This window comes from Hydractinia symbiolongicarpus, chromosome 10 (assembly GCF_029227915.1).
Source record: "Hydractinia symbiolongicarpus strain clone_291-10 chromosome 10, HSymV2.1, whole genome shotgun sequence".
Classification (NCBI taxonomy): Eukaryota; Metazoa; Cnidaria; class Hydrozoa; order Anthoathecata; family Hydractiniidae; genus Hydractinia; species Hydractinia symbiolongicarpus.
The window spans coordinates 27,173,035-27,190,954 of NC_079884.1; the positions used below are offsets into that span (position 1 = coordinate 27,173,035).

General features: G+C 34.4%; 2 protein-coding genes across 2 annotated transcripts; both read right to left on the reverse strand.

Moving 5' to 3' along the window:
• Positions 1 to 3,767: 3,767 nt before the first annotated feature.
• LOC130613039 (uncharacterized) lies at positions 3,768 to 5,423 on the reverse strand. The gene has a single exon (XM_057434358.1). The coding sequence runs from the start codon at positions 5,421 to 5,423 to the stop codon at positions 3,768 to 3,770; it is 1,656 nt and encodes a 551-aa protein (XP_057290341.1).
• Positions 5,424 to 8,569: 3,146 nt separating this feature from the next.
• LOC130613040 (uncharacterized) lies at positions 8,570 to 10,024 on the reverse strand. The gene has a single exon (XM_057434359.1). The coding sequence runs from the start codon at positions 10,022 to 10,024 to the stop codon at positions 8,570 to 8,572; it is 1,455 nt and encodes a 484-aa protein (XP_057290342.1).
• Between the last annotated feature and the right edge of the window lie 7,896 nt (positions 10,025 to 17,920).

Sequence of the window (17,920 nt, forward strand, 5' to 3'; positions counted from 1 at the left end):
CGTATGGCTTATATTTATTACACCAAAAGAGCTACTTTGTTGATTTCAATTTTATACTCTTTGTAAGCTATTTTTTTCTTCTTTTTGACATTTCTGTTTTACCAAGTTATTTGGAACAGAATGGTATGAAATAGACCAAAATACCTGATCTTAGCTGTTTTTAATTTACAGGCTGTGTCTGTGAAACTTTAAGGGGAACATTTGGTGGAAGACAATGGCATGACATATACTGATAGAATTGATTTTTGTTGTGTTAGATGTTATATCTGAACCTTTTTGACATTTTATGTTAATTTTGCGAGGAAGGACCATATATATATATATATACACAGAAGAAGAATTCAATTTTACACCTTGCAAGCTTTGTATAAATTCTTACTGGGGAGGACTCTGTGCAATATATCGAAATGACTGATCCTTCTCGATTTAAATTTGATGTGTTCTAAATCGTATATAGTTTTGGAAATTTTGTGTAAGATTTATTGGGTAAGGGCTAGATGCAATATGTCAAAAAAACTTTTTTTGTTGAATCAGAAGCACTCCCTACAACCATTCTTTTTTTTACAGTTTGTGAAGCTTTTGTGAGGAAAGAGTGTATGCAATATTATCGAAATAACTGATTTTTGTTGCAAACTGTTTTTCTTTGGCATTTTGGATTAAAATATTGTTTTAGAGAGCATATGCAGTAGATATATGTACTGAAATAGTTAAATTTTGCAAACTTTGATTTTGTTGTTACCTCTCATTTTTCACATTTTGATTAAACTTTTGTGGGAGACCGTCGGTATGCGAAGGACCAAAATAAGAGATTTTAGTATTATTTAGAATTTGTATTTTGTGTTGCAAAATTGGTGCAAAAATTGACATAAAATGAACTTATATATAGAATGATTGCTGTTGATTAACATGACTCATTATGACTTATGTATATATTTTATGAAAATTTGTGACAGAATATTATGTGAGATTTGAAATTTTGTTTACTTTATTGATGGTAAAACAGCATGCAAATTGCTAAAAGGACTTTATTAATTTTAGATTTAAACACCGTTTTTTTGTTGGCATTTTGTCTAAAGTTTGGTGAGGAAGGACTGTATGCAATATATCAAATAATGTTTTATTGCATTATAATTTGTCCTTGCAAATCCCTTTTTTTACACCTTAGATAAAAAATTCTGTCAGAGGCACAATTTATTGTTTATTTTTCACATTGTGTTTCAACCTTTGGCAGGGTTTGCAATAAACTAACTGATTTTAACATATACAATGAGAGAGATTTGTGTTTGACATTGATCAGCTTTTTTGTATATATGTGGCGTTTTAAGTGATTTAAATTTTATGGGTGAGATGTATGTTGAAATGCTTTTGGAAACTTCTTTCCGAATAATTTTCGCATTTGTCAGATGGTCAGAGCAGGTAATTTTAGTAGATTTAGATTTTAAATGTCACATAAATACTGCAGTTGTTGAAAACCTTTAATTTTTTTGGTCATTTATATAATAATGCAGATGTAAGATGCGCACTGCTGTATTGTTTGTTTTTTGATGGACATATATCTGCTACATAAATTAAATGGAATACAGTGGATTCTTCCACGGGAAACAGCTGACTAGGGTTTGGAGAGGGAGCTAAACAGCAGTACTAAGTCAATTTCTTTTCCAATGGTACTCCTTTAATCTGTAAGTATAGTGAAAAACATTGTTATTTTGTCGAATAACATGTTGTTGTGGATTATTTTAGGGCAACTTATTTTTGCTCGGGAGGTAACCTTTAAATATGTTTTGTCTTTAGCCTGAACATACTTAACATTTTTTTGTAAGAATATACTCTAAACAATGGGTCAGAATATCCTAAGAATATGTCTAAGCTTGGTTGTTTGTTTTAATATAAAAATTTGTATGACTGAACCTTTTTCTCTCCAAAGCAATGGGCAAGTACACCAGGGAAAGTTAAGAACATGAAGGCCGAAACGAAAAAAACAAACACTATTCTTATAAAATACAGCGTGTATATAATAGAGAAGAGTTTATATTAAAAAGAGAAAGAATTTTTTCGTTGTTACTGTTTTTAACGCTACGAAGTGGTTGATGTCGTTATAATAAACCTTAATGTAAACAAAGTTAAATCAATGTTTACATCTGTTACGTTACCGTTTAAAATAATATTCGATTCTTCAATTCGAAAACACTGCATTGTTATCATGCACTGTACGTTTGCGCATTGGGAAGGTTGCTGTATGCAATAGACTAAATAGCTAATTTGCAATGATGCATTAGAATCTGTATGTTGTGGAAACTTTGCAATAACCTTATTTGTGTGACCTAACAATTTTTTCTAATGTCTGGTATACCATTTTCCCTGGTGTATTTCGGGTATGGCAAAGCAAGTATATATTTCTAGCAGATTTGTTAGCCAGCTTCGATTTTGTTAAACTTTTTGCATTTTTATTTGTTGCTGTGTGTGAAAATCAGTGTGTTATTCCCTCTCGCTTTCCCCATCGTACATTGAACAATCAAATTGGTTTAGTTTAAGTTTGTTAGAGCGAACATGTTGTTGTAGTTTGCTCTGGTTATCTACCAATATATAAGTGTTGATATTGGCAATTTGTGTTTCGTTCTTAAAAAACTAACTGAATAATGAGATCATCAGTTGATTTCTACCGTCATTGGAGTTTTCGGCCCCGTCCTAGCACGGACTAATCAATAACTCCTCGTGATAGTGGGCCATACCTTTGTTTAGGTATTCTCATCAGTTAGTAAGAACAATTTTCTTTTTTTAACTTACCGTTCTCATTGTCGTGCAACTGAAACAAATTCAAAGGATCGTTTTGATTCATGATGCGTATGTATATCTTGCGTATGTATGTCTTGCTACAACAGCTACTCGAGTGAAAAGAGGTCGATTTTAAGACATGTGCAGCCATATATAGTTTAAGGGCCGTTTAAATGGGCCGTTGTCGACTGTTGTTCGTCTTTTTCAAAAAAGCGCAATGTGAGTATTAGTTGTTGCCATAGCGATATGGGTTATGATTAATTTAAGAGACCGGTTGCAACTTTGTACTCAGGTCTCTTTTATAAGTAAAACACAAGTTAGGCTAATTTCAGAGTTGGACACGGCTAAAGGTGTCCATGCGTTACGTTTTGTTGAAAATTTGTGTCACCAGGCCGTTCTACAGTATATTTTTTGTTTGATATTTTAAGGCACAATGGTGGTACATAATGTTGCTATGATAATATGAATTTTAGTTGGTTTGAAAAACAGTTTAGGTGTCAAGTGTCGTTTAGAAGTTGATTTGAGCACTATGTCTCTATGTTGTTGGATGGCTGTGGTAACAGACCGTTATTAAATGTCGTTCGGTTCGACCAATTGTAAATATTTTTTTCATATCATGAGTACAATGGGTTGCTATGATGATATGGATTTCTCTTCTTCTTGAGAGAGTTGGTATATTGTGCTCATGTCACGATGTTGCTGTATTTTGTGTTTAAGAATAAACGGTACCTTTGTTCGTTACACTTCTTCATTAAATGACGGAACAAGTTAGTTCCCAGTGTCTTTTCATTGAAGGTATTCTGATGTTGTGTTTTATAACGGCGCATATCCAGTTTCCCTGTTATAACAGAGTGGGTAATGGGGGAAGAGAGTTGCTGTTATATAAAGAAAGTTACGCTTATAAAAAATCACAGTTTATATCAATGATGGTATTTCCTTCGTACTTCTAAAAAAGCGCATATTCTAATTACAAGCATGATTCAGCCGCTAGAGATTTAGTCACCAGTCCCCAATTTCGTCCGGACAAGGTGGTCCTGGATGTTTTTGTGTCTTGTGAATGCAATAAATGGTTTGTTTGGAAAAACTTTATGCAGTTCTCTGTCATTTATAATGATTGACCAATGTTTCCTGAAACTATTTTTTACAGGAATAAACGCTCTATGATAAGGGATGATAAAGGGCAAAACGTCATTGTTATGGACGCTGCTGCTTATTCCGTCGATTTTGCTCCGTTTCTTTTTGTTATTAATTTTTCTCCCGTTGGCGCTGTCGTTGTTTTTATTGTCTTTGAGTTTCTTTACGTTATTGTTAAGTACGTCCTCCTGGTTCATATTTAAAACTTGTTTAAACGTTGAGTTGACCATACGGAACTTATAGCCCCTCAATAGTAAGTTGTTTTTAAGTTGGTCCAACTCTTTTTGAAGTAGTATATTATCTTTCGTTATCATACGATAGCGCAGGGCTTGTGAGTAAACAATACTCTGTTTCGTGTGATATGGATGGTAGGAGTTGTAGTGCAATAACGTTCGTGTGTCAGTAGGTTTGATGTATAGCTTTGTTTTGAGGTCTCCCGTTGCTGGATCGAGATAGACAGTGGTATCCAGAAAATCTATTTCCTCGATGGAAAATTTATACGTAAACTTTATTGTTGGGTGTACTGAATTGAGGTACGTAAAGAACTCCTTGAGTTTGTTTTCTCCATGCTCCCATATGAAAAAAATGTCATCTAAGAAGCGGAGGTAAATTGTAAGAAGGCCTGGAAACCTTTTAAATATGTGTGTTTCGTCGAACAGGCCGAGAAAAAGAGATGCATATGGTGGTGCAACCTTCGTTCCCATAGCAGTTCCTATTAGTTGTAGAAAAATTTCGTCAAGGAACTGAAAATAGTTGTGTTCCAAAATAAAGGAGAACAGTACGCGTGTAACTTGTTCGTTTGGTGTAAAGTTTGGTAGGTGACGCTGAAAGATATTCATGAAGTGTATACACGCGTCCACACCTTCTTTGTGTGGTATGTTGGTATAAAGCGACGTAACGTCTGCCGACACTAAAATAGCATTTTTCTTTATTTTTGGTAGGTTATTTATGCGTGTGATAAAGTGTTTCGTATCCTTTATATAGGATTTCAGCTTGGGTAGGAGTGGTTGTAAACAAAGATTTAAAAATTCTGATATATTTTCCGTAGGTGAATTCACAGCTGATACAATTGGTCTACCAGGGTTGCCATCCTTGTGAATTTTAGGTAATATATAAAAAAGTGGCATTCGGATGGGGCTGGTAGGTGTTATGAATTTCGCTGTGTTTTTATCTATTTTGTGATGATAGAGTAAAGTTTCAATAAAGCTGTGTATGTTTGTAATAAGATCCTTTGTCGGATCAGTCAAGATCTTTGAATAGTACGTTTTATTGTCAAGGTGCTTGCGTACTTTGTCAACGTAATCATATTTGTTCATAATGACGATTGAGCCACCTTTATCGGCTTTTTTAATTACTAAGTCTTTGTTTTTTGAAAGGTTTTTTAGACTTTTGAATTCTTCGGGAGTGCAGTTGTATTTATCTTTCAGGAGGGGGGAATTGTCAATGAACGTTTCAATATCAGCATGGATGGAGTTGATAAATTTTAGGAGTGTTGTGTTTTTAGGGTTAGGTGCCATCCAGTCAGACCGACGGTGAAGACCTGCTTCAGGTCGCGGGTTCTGATAAAAATAATATTTTGTGTACATGCGATTTCGTAATTTATTGAGCGCTAACGTAAGGTGTTTGCGGGAGTTAACATATGTAGGTGTTGGAACAAATTTGAGCCCTTTGTTTAGAATAGAGTGGTCATGGTTTGTTAAAGTAATATTTGAGAGATTGACAACAAGGTTATTTGTTTGTTTATGTTTTATTTTCTTATAAAATTGTTGTTTAACAGAGTTTTTTTTCTTTGAAGAAGGAATCTGGATCTCAAAGTGTTCGGTGTTATACTTTATACATGAAATGTGACCCGTTGTATTTGACGGGCACTTAATTATCGGTATTTTTCTCGATTCCAGTTTGACAAGTTTTTTGAAGGGTAATGTCCTTGTTTTTGTGGTTGTTGGAATCTTGGTGTTTGTTGTAATCGTTGTTGCTGTTGTTGATGAAATCGAGGTGTTTGTTGTTGTCGAAAACGTGGTTGTTTGCGATGTATGTGTTCGTTATTTGTTTTAAAGTGGTCATGGGAGCGTTTTCTATTTTCTCGAGTTGCCACGTTTTGATTGTGTTCCTGAATTAAGGTTTTATTCAGGGTAGTTAATTCTCCCTCTGGGAGTTCCTGTTTGAGTTTGTCACGCTCGTTTTGATAAATGTTGATTTCCTGTTGGTGGTGTTCCAACAGTATTTGCAGGAGTGTTTCACTGCAGGAATGTATAGTGGTATTCCATTTGTCTTTAAGCTCTTCCGGCAAGTTCACGGTAGAGCGTATATTCACTTTGAGCCCAGATGGCATTGTTTTATTGGTGACGTGTGCCTCTAGCAGCTGAAGTTGTCGCAAATGATCCAATTGTTTGTTTGTGGATTTGATGTACTTTTCTCGTGCTTCACGGTTGGTTGTTGGTGAAACCTTTGAAATCGACATTGAAATGAAACGTTCGATCTCATCTCCACCTTTAGATTTTGTCGTCGAATTACCAAGGTTGTCGCCAGGTCCAATATTATTTATTATTGGTGGCTTTACAGGTTCAATTTTTTTGGTTGCCATTGTTGTCGAGGTTGTTGTTTTAGTTGATGTAGATGGTGTGTTTAGAGGAGGCGCCTTTAGTACTTCATTTTGAGACGGGAAGTCCGTTATATCCATATCCTCCAATTCGAAGTCCATTATTGCATCGAGGGATTTTGGTGTGTTTTTTCGCTGTTGTTTTCTACCACTGACAAACAGTCTTTTTGTTTTCCCTACGATGCCTGGTGATTTGGTGTGCTTTCGTTCTGAAACCATGAAGCAAAAATTTAAGTTAGTTAGATTTATTACAGTCCCGGTTATGCAGTTGAGCATTTATTATTTTTTTGACGCAAATTTGTGAATAGCACTGGCACAAAGGTGTCAATTAGCACAATTGTGCTAAGATTGTGTTTTATCGAGAGATTTTAAAAGTAGTGCCAGTACTGTTTCATAAAAAACTGTTGACGAGTTTGCAAGGCGTGATTATGCGCAAAGTCGACGTTGTTTGTATATCACAATCAGTATTGACGTTTGTCTTTGTTAATTAATGCTGGTGGTTAATTGCGAGTTGCTGGTTTTACAACAACGTTTTCGCAAAGGCGTGTGCTCTTTTACAGAAGATGAGTATAAATCTTACGACAATTTTTTAAAGAAACAATTTTTCCAAGAGAACTTTGCAGTAACGAAATACCAATAAAATAAACTGTAGCGTATTTCCCTCTTCCCTAGCCACTGCGTTTACACTGTGTATACACGAAAGGAGAAACGAGGGTTTCGCACAACGAAAGACAAGCGAGTTGTCTGAAAGCAATGTGTGAAAATCAGTGTGTTATTCCCTCTCGCTTTCCCCATCGTACATTGAACAATCAAATTGGTTTAGTTTAAGTTTGTTAGAGCGAACATGTTGTTGTAGTTTGCTCTGGTTATCTACCAATATATAAGTGTTGATATTGGCAATTTGTGTTTCGTTCTTAAAAAACTAACTGAATAATGAGATCATCAGTTGATTTCTACCGTCATTGGAGTTTTCGGCCCCGTCCTAGCACGGACTAATCAATAACTCCTCGTGATAGTGGGCCATACCTTTGTTTAGGTATTCTCATCAGTTAGTAAGAACAATTTTCTTTTTTTAACTTACCGTTCTCATTGTCGTGCAACTGAAACAAATTCAAAGGATCGTTTTGATTCATGATGCGTATGTATATCTTGCGTATGTATGTCTTGCTACAACAGCTACTCGAGTGAAAAGAGGTCGATTTTAAGACATGTGCAGCCATATATAGTTTAAGGGCCGTTTAAATGGGCCGTTGTCGACTGTTGTTCGTCTTTTTCAAAAAAGCGCAATGTGAGTATTAGTTGTTGCCATAGCGATATGGGTTATGATTAATTTAAGAGACCGGTTGCAACTTTGTACTCAGGTCTCTTTTATAAGTAAAACACAAGTTAGGCTAATTTCAGAGTTGGACACGGCTAAAGGTGTCCATGCGTTACGTTTTGTTGAAAATTTGTGTCACCAGGCCGTTCTACAGTATATTTTTTGTTTGATATTTTAAGGCACAATGGTGGTACATAATGTTGCTATGATAATATGAATTTTAGTTGGTTTGAAAAACAGTTTAGGTGTCAAGTGTCGTTTAGAAGTTGATTTGAGCACTATGTCTCTATGTTGTTGGATGGCTGTGGTAACAGACCGTTATTAAATGTCGTTCGGTTCGACCAATTGTAAATATTTTTTTCATATCATGAGTACAATGGGTTGCTATGATGATATGGATTTCTCTTCTTCTTGAGAGAGTTGGTATATTGTGCTCATGTCACGATGTTGCTGTATTTTGTGTTTAAGAATAAACGGTACCTTTGTTCGTTACACTTCTTCATTAAATGACGGAACAAGTTAGTTCCCAGTGTCTTTTCATTGAAGGTATTCTGATGTTGTGTTTTATAACGGCGCATATCCAGTTTCCCTGTTATAACAGAGTGGGTAATGGGGGAAGAGAGTTGCTGTTATATAAAGAAAGTTACGCTTATAAAAAATCACAGTTTATATCAATGATGGTATTTCCTTCGTACTTCTAAAAAAGCGCATATTCTAATTACAAGCATGATTCAGCCGCTAGAGATTTAGTCACCAGTCCCCAATTTCGTCCGGACAAGGTGGTCCTGGATGTTTTTGTGTCTTGTGAATGCAATAAATGGTTTGTTTGGAAAAACTTTATGCAGTTCTCTGTCATTTATAATGATTGACCAATGTTTCCTGAAAATATTTTTTACAGGAATAAACGCTCTATGATAAGGGATGATAAAGGGCAAAACGTCATTGTTATGGACGCTGCTGCTTATTCCGTCGATTTTGCTCCGTTTCTTTTTGTTATTAATTTTTCTCCCGTTGGCGCTGTCGTTGTTTTTATTGTCTTTGAGTTTCTTTACGTTATTGTTAAGTACGTCCTCCTGGTTCATATTTAAAACTTGTTTAAACGTTGAGTTGACCATACGGAACTTATAGCCCCTCAATAGTAAGTTGTTTTTAAGTTGGTCCAACTCTTTTTGAAGTAGTATATTATCTTTCGTTATCATACGATAGCGCAGGGCTTGTGAGTAAACAATACTCTGTTTCGTGTGATATGGATGGTAGGAGTTGTAGTGCAATAACGTTCGTGTGTCAGTAGGTTTGATGTATAGCTTTGTTTTGAGGTCTCCCGTTGCTGGATCGAGATAGACAGTGGTATCCAGAAAATCTATTTCCTCGATGGAAAATTTATACGTAAACTTTATTGTTGGGTGTACTGAATTGAGGTACGTAAAGAACTCCTTGAGTTTGTTTTCTCCATGCTCCCATATGAAAAAAATGTCATCTAAGAAGCGGAGGTAAATTGTAAGAAGGCCTGGAAACCTTTTAAATATGTGTGTTTCGTCGAACAGGCCGAGAAAAAGAGATGCATATGGTGGTGCAACCTTCGTTCCCATAGCAGTTCCTATTAGTTGTAGAAAAATTTCGTCAAGGAACTGAAAATAGTTGTGTTCCAAAATAAAGGAGAACAGTACGCGTGTAACTTGTTCGTTTGGTGTAAAGTTTGGTAGGTGACGCTGAAAGATATTCATGAAGTGTATACACGCGTCCACACCTTCTTTGTGTGGTATGTTGGTATAAAGCGACGTAACGTCTGCCGACACTAAAATAGCATTTTTCTTTATTTTTGGTAGGTTATTTATGCGTGTGATAAAGTGTTTCGTATCCTTTATATAGGATTTCAGCTTGGGTAGGAGTGGTTGTAAACAAAGATTTAAAAATTCTGATATATTTTCCGTAGGTGAATTCACAGCTGATACAATTGGTCTACCAGGGTTGCCATCCTTGTGAATTTTAGGTAATATATAAAAAAGTGGCATTCGGATGGGGCTGGTAGGTGTTATGAATTTCGCTGTGTTTTTATCTATTTTGTGATGATAGAGTAAAGTTTCAATAAAGCTGTGTATGTTTGTAATAAGATCCTTTGTCGGATCAGTCAAGATCTTTGAATAGTACGTTTTATTGTCAAGGTGCTTGCGTACTTTGTCAACGTAATCATATTTGTTCATAATGACGATTGAGCCACCTTTATCGGCTTTTTTAATTACTATGTCTTTGTTTTTTGAAAGGTTTTTTAGACTTTTGAATTCTTCGGGAGTGCAGTAGCACACTGATTTTCACACGTACACCATTGTACTCATGATATGAAAAAAATATATTTACAATTGGTCGAATCGAACGACATTTAGTAACGGTCTGTTACCACAGCCATCCAACAACATAGAGACATAGTGCCCAAATCAACTTCTAAACGACACTTGACACCTAAACTGTTTTCCAAACCAACTAAAATTCATATTACCATAGCAACATTATGCACCACCATTGTGCCTTAAAATATCAAACAAAAAATATACTGTAGAACAGCCTGTTGACACAAATTTTCAACAAAACGTGACGCATGGACACCTTTAGCCGTGTCCAACTCTGAAATTAGCCGTACAAAAATCCTAAATTGTGTTTTACTTATAAAAGAGACCTGAGTACAAAGTTGCAACCGGTCTCTTAAATTAATCATAACCCATATCGCTATGGCAACAACTAATACTCACATTGCGCTTTTTTGAAAAATACGAACAACAGTCGACAACGGCCCGTTTAAACGGCCCTTCAACTATATATGGCTGCACATGTCTTAAAATCGACCTCTTTTCACTCGAGTAGCTGTCGTAGCAAGACATACATACGCAAGATATACATACGCATCATGAATCAAAACGATCCTTTGAATTTGTTTCAGTTACACGACAATGCGAACGGTAAGTTAAAAAAAGAAAATTGTTCTTACTAACTGATGAGAATACCTAAACAAAGGTATGGCCCACTATCACGAGGAGTTATTGATTAGTCCGTGCTAGGACGGGGCCGAAAACTCCAATGACGGTAGAAATCAACTGATGATCTCATTATTGAGTTAGTTTTTTAAAAAGAACGAAACACAAATTGCCAATATCAACACTTATATATTGGTAGATAACCAGAGCAAACTACAACAACATGTTCGCTCAAACAAACTTAAACTAAACCAATTTGATTGTTCAATGTACGATGGGGAAAGCAAGAGGGAATAACACACTGATTTTCACACATAACACACTGATTATCTCATTACTCAGTTAGTTTTTTTCAAAAGAACGAAACACAAATTGCCAATATCAACACTTATATATTGGTAGATAACCAGAGCAAACTACAACAACGTGTTCGCTCGAACTAGCTGAAACTAAACCAATTTGATCGTTCAATGTACGATGGGAAAAGCGAGAGGGAATAGCACACTGATTTTCACACATTGGTAGATAACCAGAGCAAACTACAACAACATGTTCGCTCAAACAAACTTAAACTAAACCAATTTGATTGTTCAATGTACGATGGGGAAAGCAAGAGGGAATAACACACTGATTTTCACACATAACACACTGATTATCTCATTACTCAGTTAGTTTTTTTCAAAAGAACGAAACACAAATTGCCAATATCAACACTTATATATTGGTAGATAACCAGAGCAAACTACAACAACGTGTTCGCTCGAACTAGCTGAAACTAAACCAATTTGATCGTTCAATGTACGATGGGAAAAGCGAGAGGGAATAGCACACTGATTTTCACACACACTTTTTTTGCATTTTTATTTGTTGCTGGACCTGCTTATATTTTTAAGCGTTCTGTTTCAGCGGGTACAAATATAACGCAGATTGCGAGCAACTTCAATCCCAGGGCTTTTTCTTCTCTTTTTTTTATTATTATTTTTTTATTGCTGCAGGAAGTTGAGTTTAGATCTAACACAGTCTAGATCAGATTGGAAGAGGGTCATTAATATACCCCGTCCAACCCATGCTAGCATGGAAAACGGACGTTAAGCCGAGAATGATGATGATGACTGCACATGTTTATTTTTTTGGATGTTTTGTTCAAGTGGTTATCTCTTATAATAATACGCTAAGGTGTCCGTCTGTCTGTGACAGGCAAAGTGGATGTGTTCATTTTCCTTTGATGTAGCCGAAATTTCCTTTCAAGTCTCCGAAGAAGTTATATCCATTTTGCTAGCAGGTTTACTTTGTTTACATCACGTGATCAAAATGGATCAACTTGATTTGCCGAAATAAATTTAACGGCTTTCTGTACAAAAATAGTGTCCCTCGACACCGAAAACAACAACAAAAAAAGAACGGTCCCTTCGTCTTGAAAAAAGTGCAAAAAGTAATTCAGAGAAAGAAAAGTCCAAGAAGTGAATTAAGAAGTGGTAGCTAGAGCTAGAAGTAAAGTAGTAAAGTTAGAATTAGAAAATAAAGGCTAGAGTTTGAAGTGGATTTAAAATCAATAATAGTAAGAACTTTGATGTTTTTAGACGTTTAGTTTTTATGTCACTGGAGCAAGCAGACTCGCATTTTCCAAGAAAAGCCTCAAATTCTTGAAGTTTTATATTTTAGCGCTTTTTTAAAAACAAACTTAGCCACCATATTTGTTTATGTTTTTGTTGCATAATTAATGTATCCCCTGGTGCGTAACTAATGTGTTTGTCCTAAAATTCAAAATGCTACATAAAGCTGTTAGCTGACTAACAAACGGAAAACTTTGGTTTGTTGAACTTACTGCTCACTGTTATGTTATTATTTTTACATTACTATTGTTTCTCTTTATATGTGTTTTACTAAGCATAAATAGCTAGCTTTAGTTTTAGCTAAGTGTTCCCAGGTTAAGTATATTTAACTGGGGGTCTTAGCTACTGTTAGCTAGCTAATGTTGGCCTCTCCCAATGCCTGCGCTCCTCTCATCCCATGGCTAGCTCTAACCTATGACTTATATTGTTATTCCTTTTTTTTAATTATCTATAGCTACCTTAGTTTCCTTAACTTCTTTTCTTTTATGAGCACGATACGAAATCTTTAAAGACTTGAACTTTTGCAGATGTATTTTATATTTCTTTTCGCATTTCCTGTAAACTTTACAAAGGGACCACGTGCAATATAAGTGGAATTTTTTTTTCCAGAATTTAAAGCGTGCGTGTTTATTTTTTTTATTGTTTTTTTTCTGACATCCTGTTTAACTTTCGTTAGCCTACATGTAAATGCCAGGTTATTTTTACAGGGGGGTGTAGACATTTGATTGGAAATTTACATGGGTTTTTGACTTTATTTTAATTTAGAGAGGATGTTCGTTCGGTTTGGGAAGGTTGTTCGTGTTTTTGTTTGTGTTGCAAACTGCTGTTTTTTAAAATTTTCTTTTTTTTGTGGAAAAAAGACCACATGCAAATATACTGAAAGCACAAATTTTGTAGAATTGGCCTCCACTGAAGGCTGTTATGTAAGCTGTTGGCTTCTTCATAGTTCGTATTATAAACTTTTGTTGGGGAGAATTAAACTGCATGTGATGTCATTTTTGCTGGAAGAAAAGTCCATGGTTTCACGTTTTTGTTAAGATTTTTATAATTGTGGTAATATATAACTGTGTTTGGTGATGATGAAAAAACTTTTTTGTTTTTTATATTTTTTGAAATGCCTGATTTTTCTATAATTTGATGTGTTTCATAACCTTTGTGTAGAAGGTTTATGGACAATAGCAATATAGAACATGCTAAATGAACTGATATTTGTTGATTTGGATGTGCTCCTTAAAAACCGATCTGTTTTACATTTTGTGTTAACTTTTGGGAAGATGGACCGTATATGCACTTTGTTTTCCAAAAATAATATCTTTGTTGATTCAAATTTACTCCTTATTTATTTTTGACATTCACGTTTAAAATGGTTGGTAAAGGTAACTACAGATCATCATACTAAGGAAAATTTTTTTGTGTTCTTAACCTGTTAATTTTTACAATTTGTGTATATATATTTTTGGGATACAGGATAGTATGTAATCGAATAAATGATTTTCCAGATATAAATTTGATGTTTTTTGACACTTCTGATTGAAATATTAAAGGTTTTCAACGAAGTAAATATTTGAGATGTCTTATTTCTGACTTTATTACTGTATTATTGTAAGTGTTGTACTTGATTCTATACATTATTTAGATTAGTGTTTCAAGCTCTACACATAATCTTTGTTGATTCAAGTTTATTCTTTGCTCATTGATTTTTTGACATTTATGTTTAAAATTGTTGGTAAAGGGCAGTACGGAACTAAAAGAGATTTTTGTGTTCTTAACTGGTTGATTTTTACATTTTGTGTAAATTTTTGTGGGAGAGGATGGTATGCAACTGAAATGACTGATTTTTCTAGATTTAAATTTGATGTTTTCCAAACTATGGCTTTTTCATATTTTTGTATAAGCGTAAGGGAAAAACAATATTTAAACTGTGTAAAAAAGTTATTTTTGTTGATTTGTGCTAACTCTTGGAGGCCTCCTTTTTGACACTTCAGAAAAAAATACTGAGGGTTTTCAACATAATCACTTATAAGATGTATATACATATTTGAGATGCGTTATTTCTGACATTGTTATTATCCGTGTTGTGACTGTTGGTGTTGTAACTGTCGGTCTTCTTATTGTCGGTTTTGTGAGTTTAGTGTTGTGAGTGTCGATGTTTGAGTGTCGTTGTTGTAACTTTTTATCAACTAGATTTTACACCTTGCAAGCTGTTCTTTTTTATTTTGTGTAGGATTTGTGTGGAGGATATAATGCGATTTGATATTTGACATTTTGTGTAAGATTTTAAGAACATTTTTTTGTATATGCACTGCTGACGTCAGAAAAACATCTAAAAGAACCTATTTTCCCATTGTCCTTCTGCCTAAGTGGATTTCTCCACGGGCCTTATCGACTAGTAAACTAGAATAATACAAATTGTGACTTTTAAAAATTCATATTACTGTGTTGTATGTTTTTGTTTGGTATCCCTTACATTGGTTTAATGAGAGATTTAGTGGATTCTCCCACGGGTATTCAGCTAGTTTGTTAATAATTCCCCAAGCTGCTGAGGGTAAGGAGACAAATGATCTAATGCCACTTTACCAGTGTGACAACATTTAAAACAATTTTCATTTTCAAACTTCAAAGCTTGACAATACTCACACTTTTTGTCCATTCCATCTAAAAAATATAAATTAGGCAATACATTTTGACGTGCAATATTATAATACGGCGCATTTCGGCGAGCACGAACAGCAGCATGCCTTTGGATATCTGCCTGGTGTCTATTTACTACCTGTTCAACATTTTGTCTTTGTCGAACAACAGCTTTCCTCTCAGCATTTCGACGTCGTCTATTGGCAGCATGCTCACCATTTTCCACTTGACTTTTCTTTCTTTCTTAATTTATTTAACGTCGGAGAAATAACTATGTACAAATAGCTTCCTGATATAAAAAATAAATAAATACATATTTATAAATATACAGGAAACTAATCAAATCCGACAAAAATTTGTTTATAATTTTATGAAAATGTATAAAAATTATGAAAAATTATTTAAATAGACCGAGTGACTGAAATCATATTCCTTTAGTTTCGTTTTAAATTTTTTAAGGCTGTTACAACTTTTCAATTCGGAAGGTAAAGTATTCCAAATTTTAGGCCCCAATGAGCGAAGACATTTTTCCCCAAAATTCTTAGTATTAAAGTTCAATGTTTTAAGATTATTTACATATTGACTTCGTACTGGCCTGTTTGTTTCGCTGCGTTGAAAGATGTCTAACATAAATGGCGGATTTAAATTATTAAGAGATTTAAGAATCTCTATACATAGATTTCTTATTCGCATAATTTTTATGTAGTTACTTTTGTTCTTGCTAGAAATGTACTTTTCTTTTATCTCTGAGTATTCGCTATCTACAAATTTTAGGGCTTGCTTATGGAGTTTTTCGACCCTAGAAAGTGATTTTGAAGATGAGAAATTCCAAATAAGTGGACAGTAGTTAAAGTTTGAATACACAAAACTTTCTACTAAGACACTCTTAGCTTTAAAAGGAAGTATGTTTTTTTAATCTATACAAAGCATTTAGTTACGCAGATGCTTTCTTGCAAACCTCATTTAAGTGCTGATCAAATCTTTGTCAATTTTAACTCCTAACAGTTTGACTGTGTCTTCCGAATATATGTTTTTATCTCCGATTCTTATCAGTTTACTACTTGTGTTTTCTATCCTATCTTTGCTGATGATAATGCATTGAAATTTGTCAGGGTTAGCAATCATTTTATTTTCATGTAGCCATGCTAATGCCTGCTCAGACTCACCTTCTAAAATTTTAATGAGGTTTGGAATTGAATTGGAAAAGCTTGACAATGTATTATCATCAGCATAGTTGTGTCACTTCTGGTTATAAAAAGAAAAATATCGATAAGAAAAAAATTAAAAATTATCGGGCCTAAGATTGATCCTTGCGGCACACCTGAAGGAATCATTTGGAAAAGACTGTAGTGTCCGTTTATACGAGTAGATTGTTCTCTATTTGTTAGGTATGACAGGACAAATTTCAGGGCATTAATTTTAAATCCATATGCCTCAAGTTTAGCGATTAGTTAATCATGTGGCACGCAATCGAAAGCTTTTGATAGATCCATTAATACTGCACCAACCACATAATTCATATCAAGTTTTTTCTTCCATTCTTCTAGTAAACGAATTAAGACATATTATAGTAATATAGTTTTTCTGATAGGCTGACAAAAATATTGAAAGTTTCGATTCTATGAAAGACATGATTTGATCCTTCATTATGTTTTCATAGAATTTTGAAAATACATTTAACACACTGACAGGTCTAAAATTTCTAATGCTATGTTTGTCTTTGCCTTCTTTCACGTGAAACAACATGTCGCTCAGCATCCTGAGCACGTTGTGCAAGTCTACGCCTAGTTAAAGACACATCATCAAAAATTGATGCACGTGGTATGACATTTACCTGAACTTCATGTGGCAGTTCAACGTGTTTAGGGGTATCTGGCATCTGCTGGACTATAATAAGACCTACTAACCTTTGACTATTTTCAGAATGTTGCAAAACAAACCTGCCAGCATTATTAAAAAGCCTAAAACCGCGTACAGGGTTGTTAGTGTTACTTCTCTGTAGTGGGTTAGACATTATAGAGAAAAATACACAGCCTAGCTAACTAGGTAGTAGGAACCACAAGTTCTAAAAAATAAATAGAAATAAGTCAGCTAAAATTTCATTAACTAAACTAAACATAGCTAGCTAGTTATTTATTAGCTAATACAGTAGTGTAAATTGGGAAACTTTACCTCTGGAATAAACTTTAGTAAATTAAGGCATAATAGAAAGAGAGATTTTAACTCTGCAAGCAACCAAACCAAACATTAGGCAAGAATATTTTATTTTGTTTATCAGGGATTTGCCTTGCTTCTTAAATAAATGCAAGTCAAAATTGGTCTCCTTTTTCTTCTTCTCAGATCTTAATATGGCTACATGCTTTTCCTTTATAAGAAACATTTTTAAGGTATAAAATTGGGCCTAGGATCTTTAAGAATAATTTCTATAAAGTTTATGAGAAACATGAAGGCTCGAATGCAAGAACGTTTGACAGGCCACCTGCTAAAGAGTGTAAAAAACACTGCAACCTAAGCCAAGGGATGTAGCTAACGTAAAATAACGTGGAAAATAGTTTTGTTTAGTGAAAAGAACGATTTTTAGTGCATAAAGTATGATAATCCTTACGTTTTACAAAGATAAATTTGAAATTTCTTACTTTGTAGCACTGTCCTATTTAAGTAGCTCACTATTCTTAACAAATAAAAGTTAAGATAAAAAAAGTAAAAGATAACTTGCTAAGCTTAGGTTACTTACTAACAACTGATTTTTTAAACCTTTTTTTTTCTAGCTAATATTATAGTGTAGTAGTCTACCACACGATCTCAGCAAATCCACCTCAACTTCGCTTTTCCAACTTTTAATATTTCCTTTTCTTTTTCTCTACTTAAAATTTATTTAAAAAAAAAT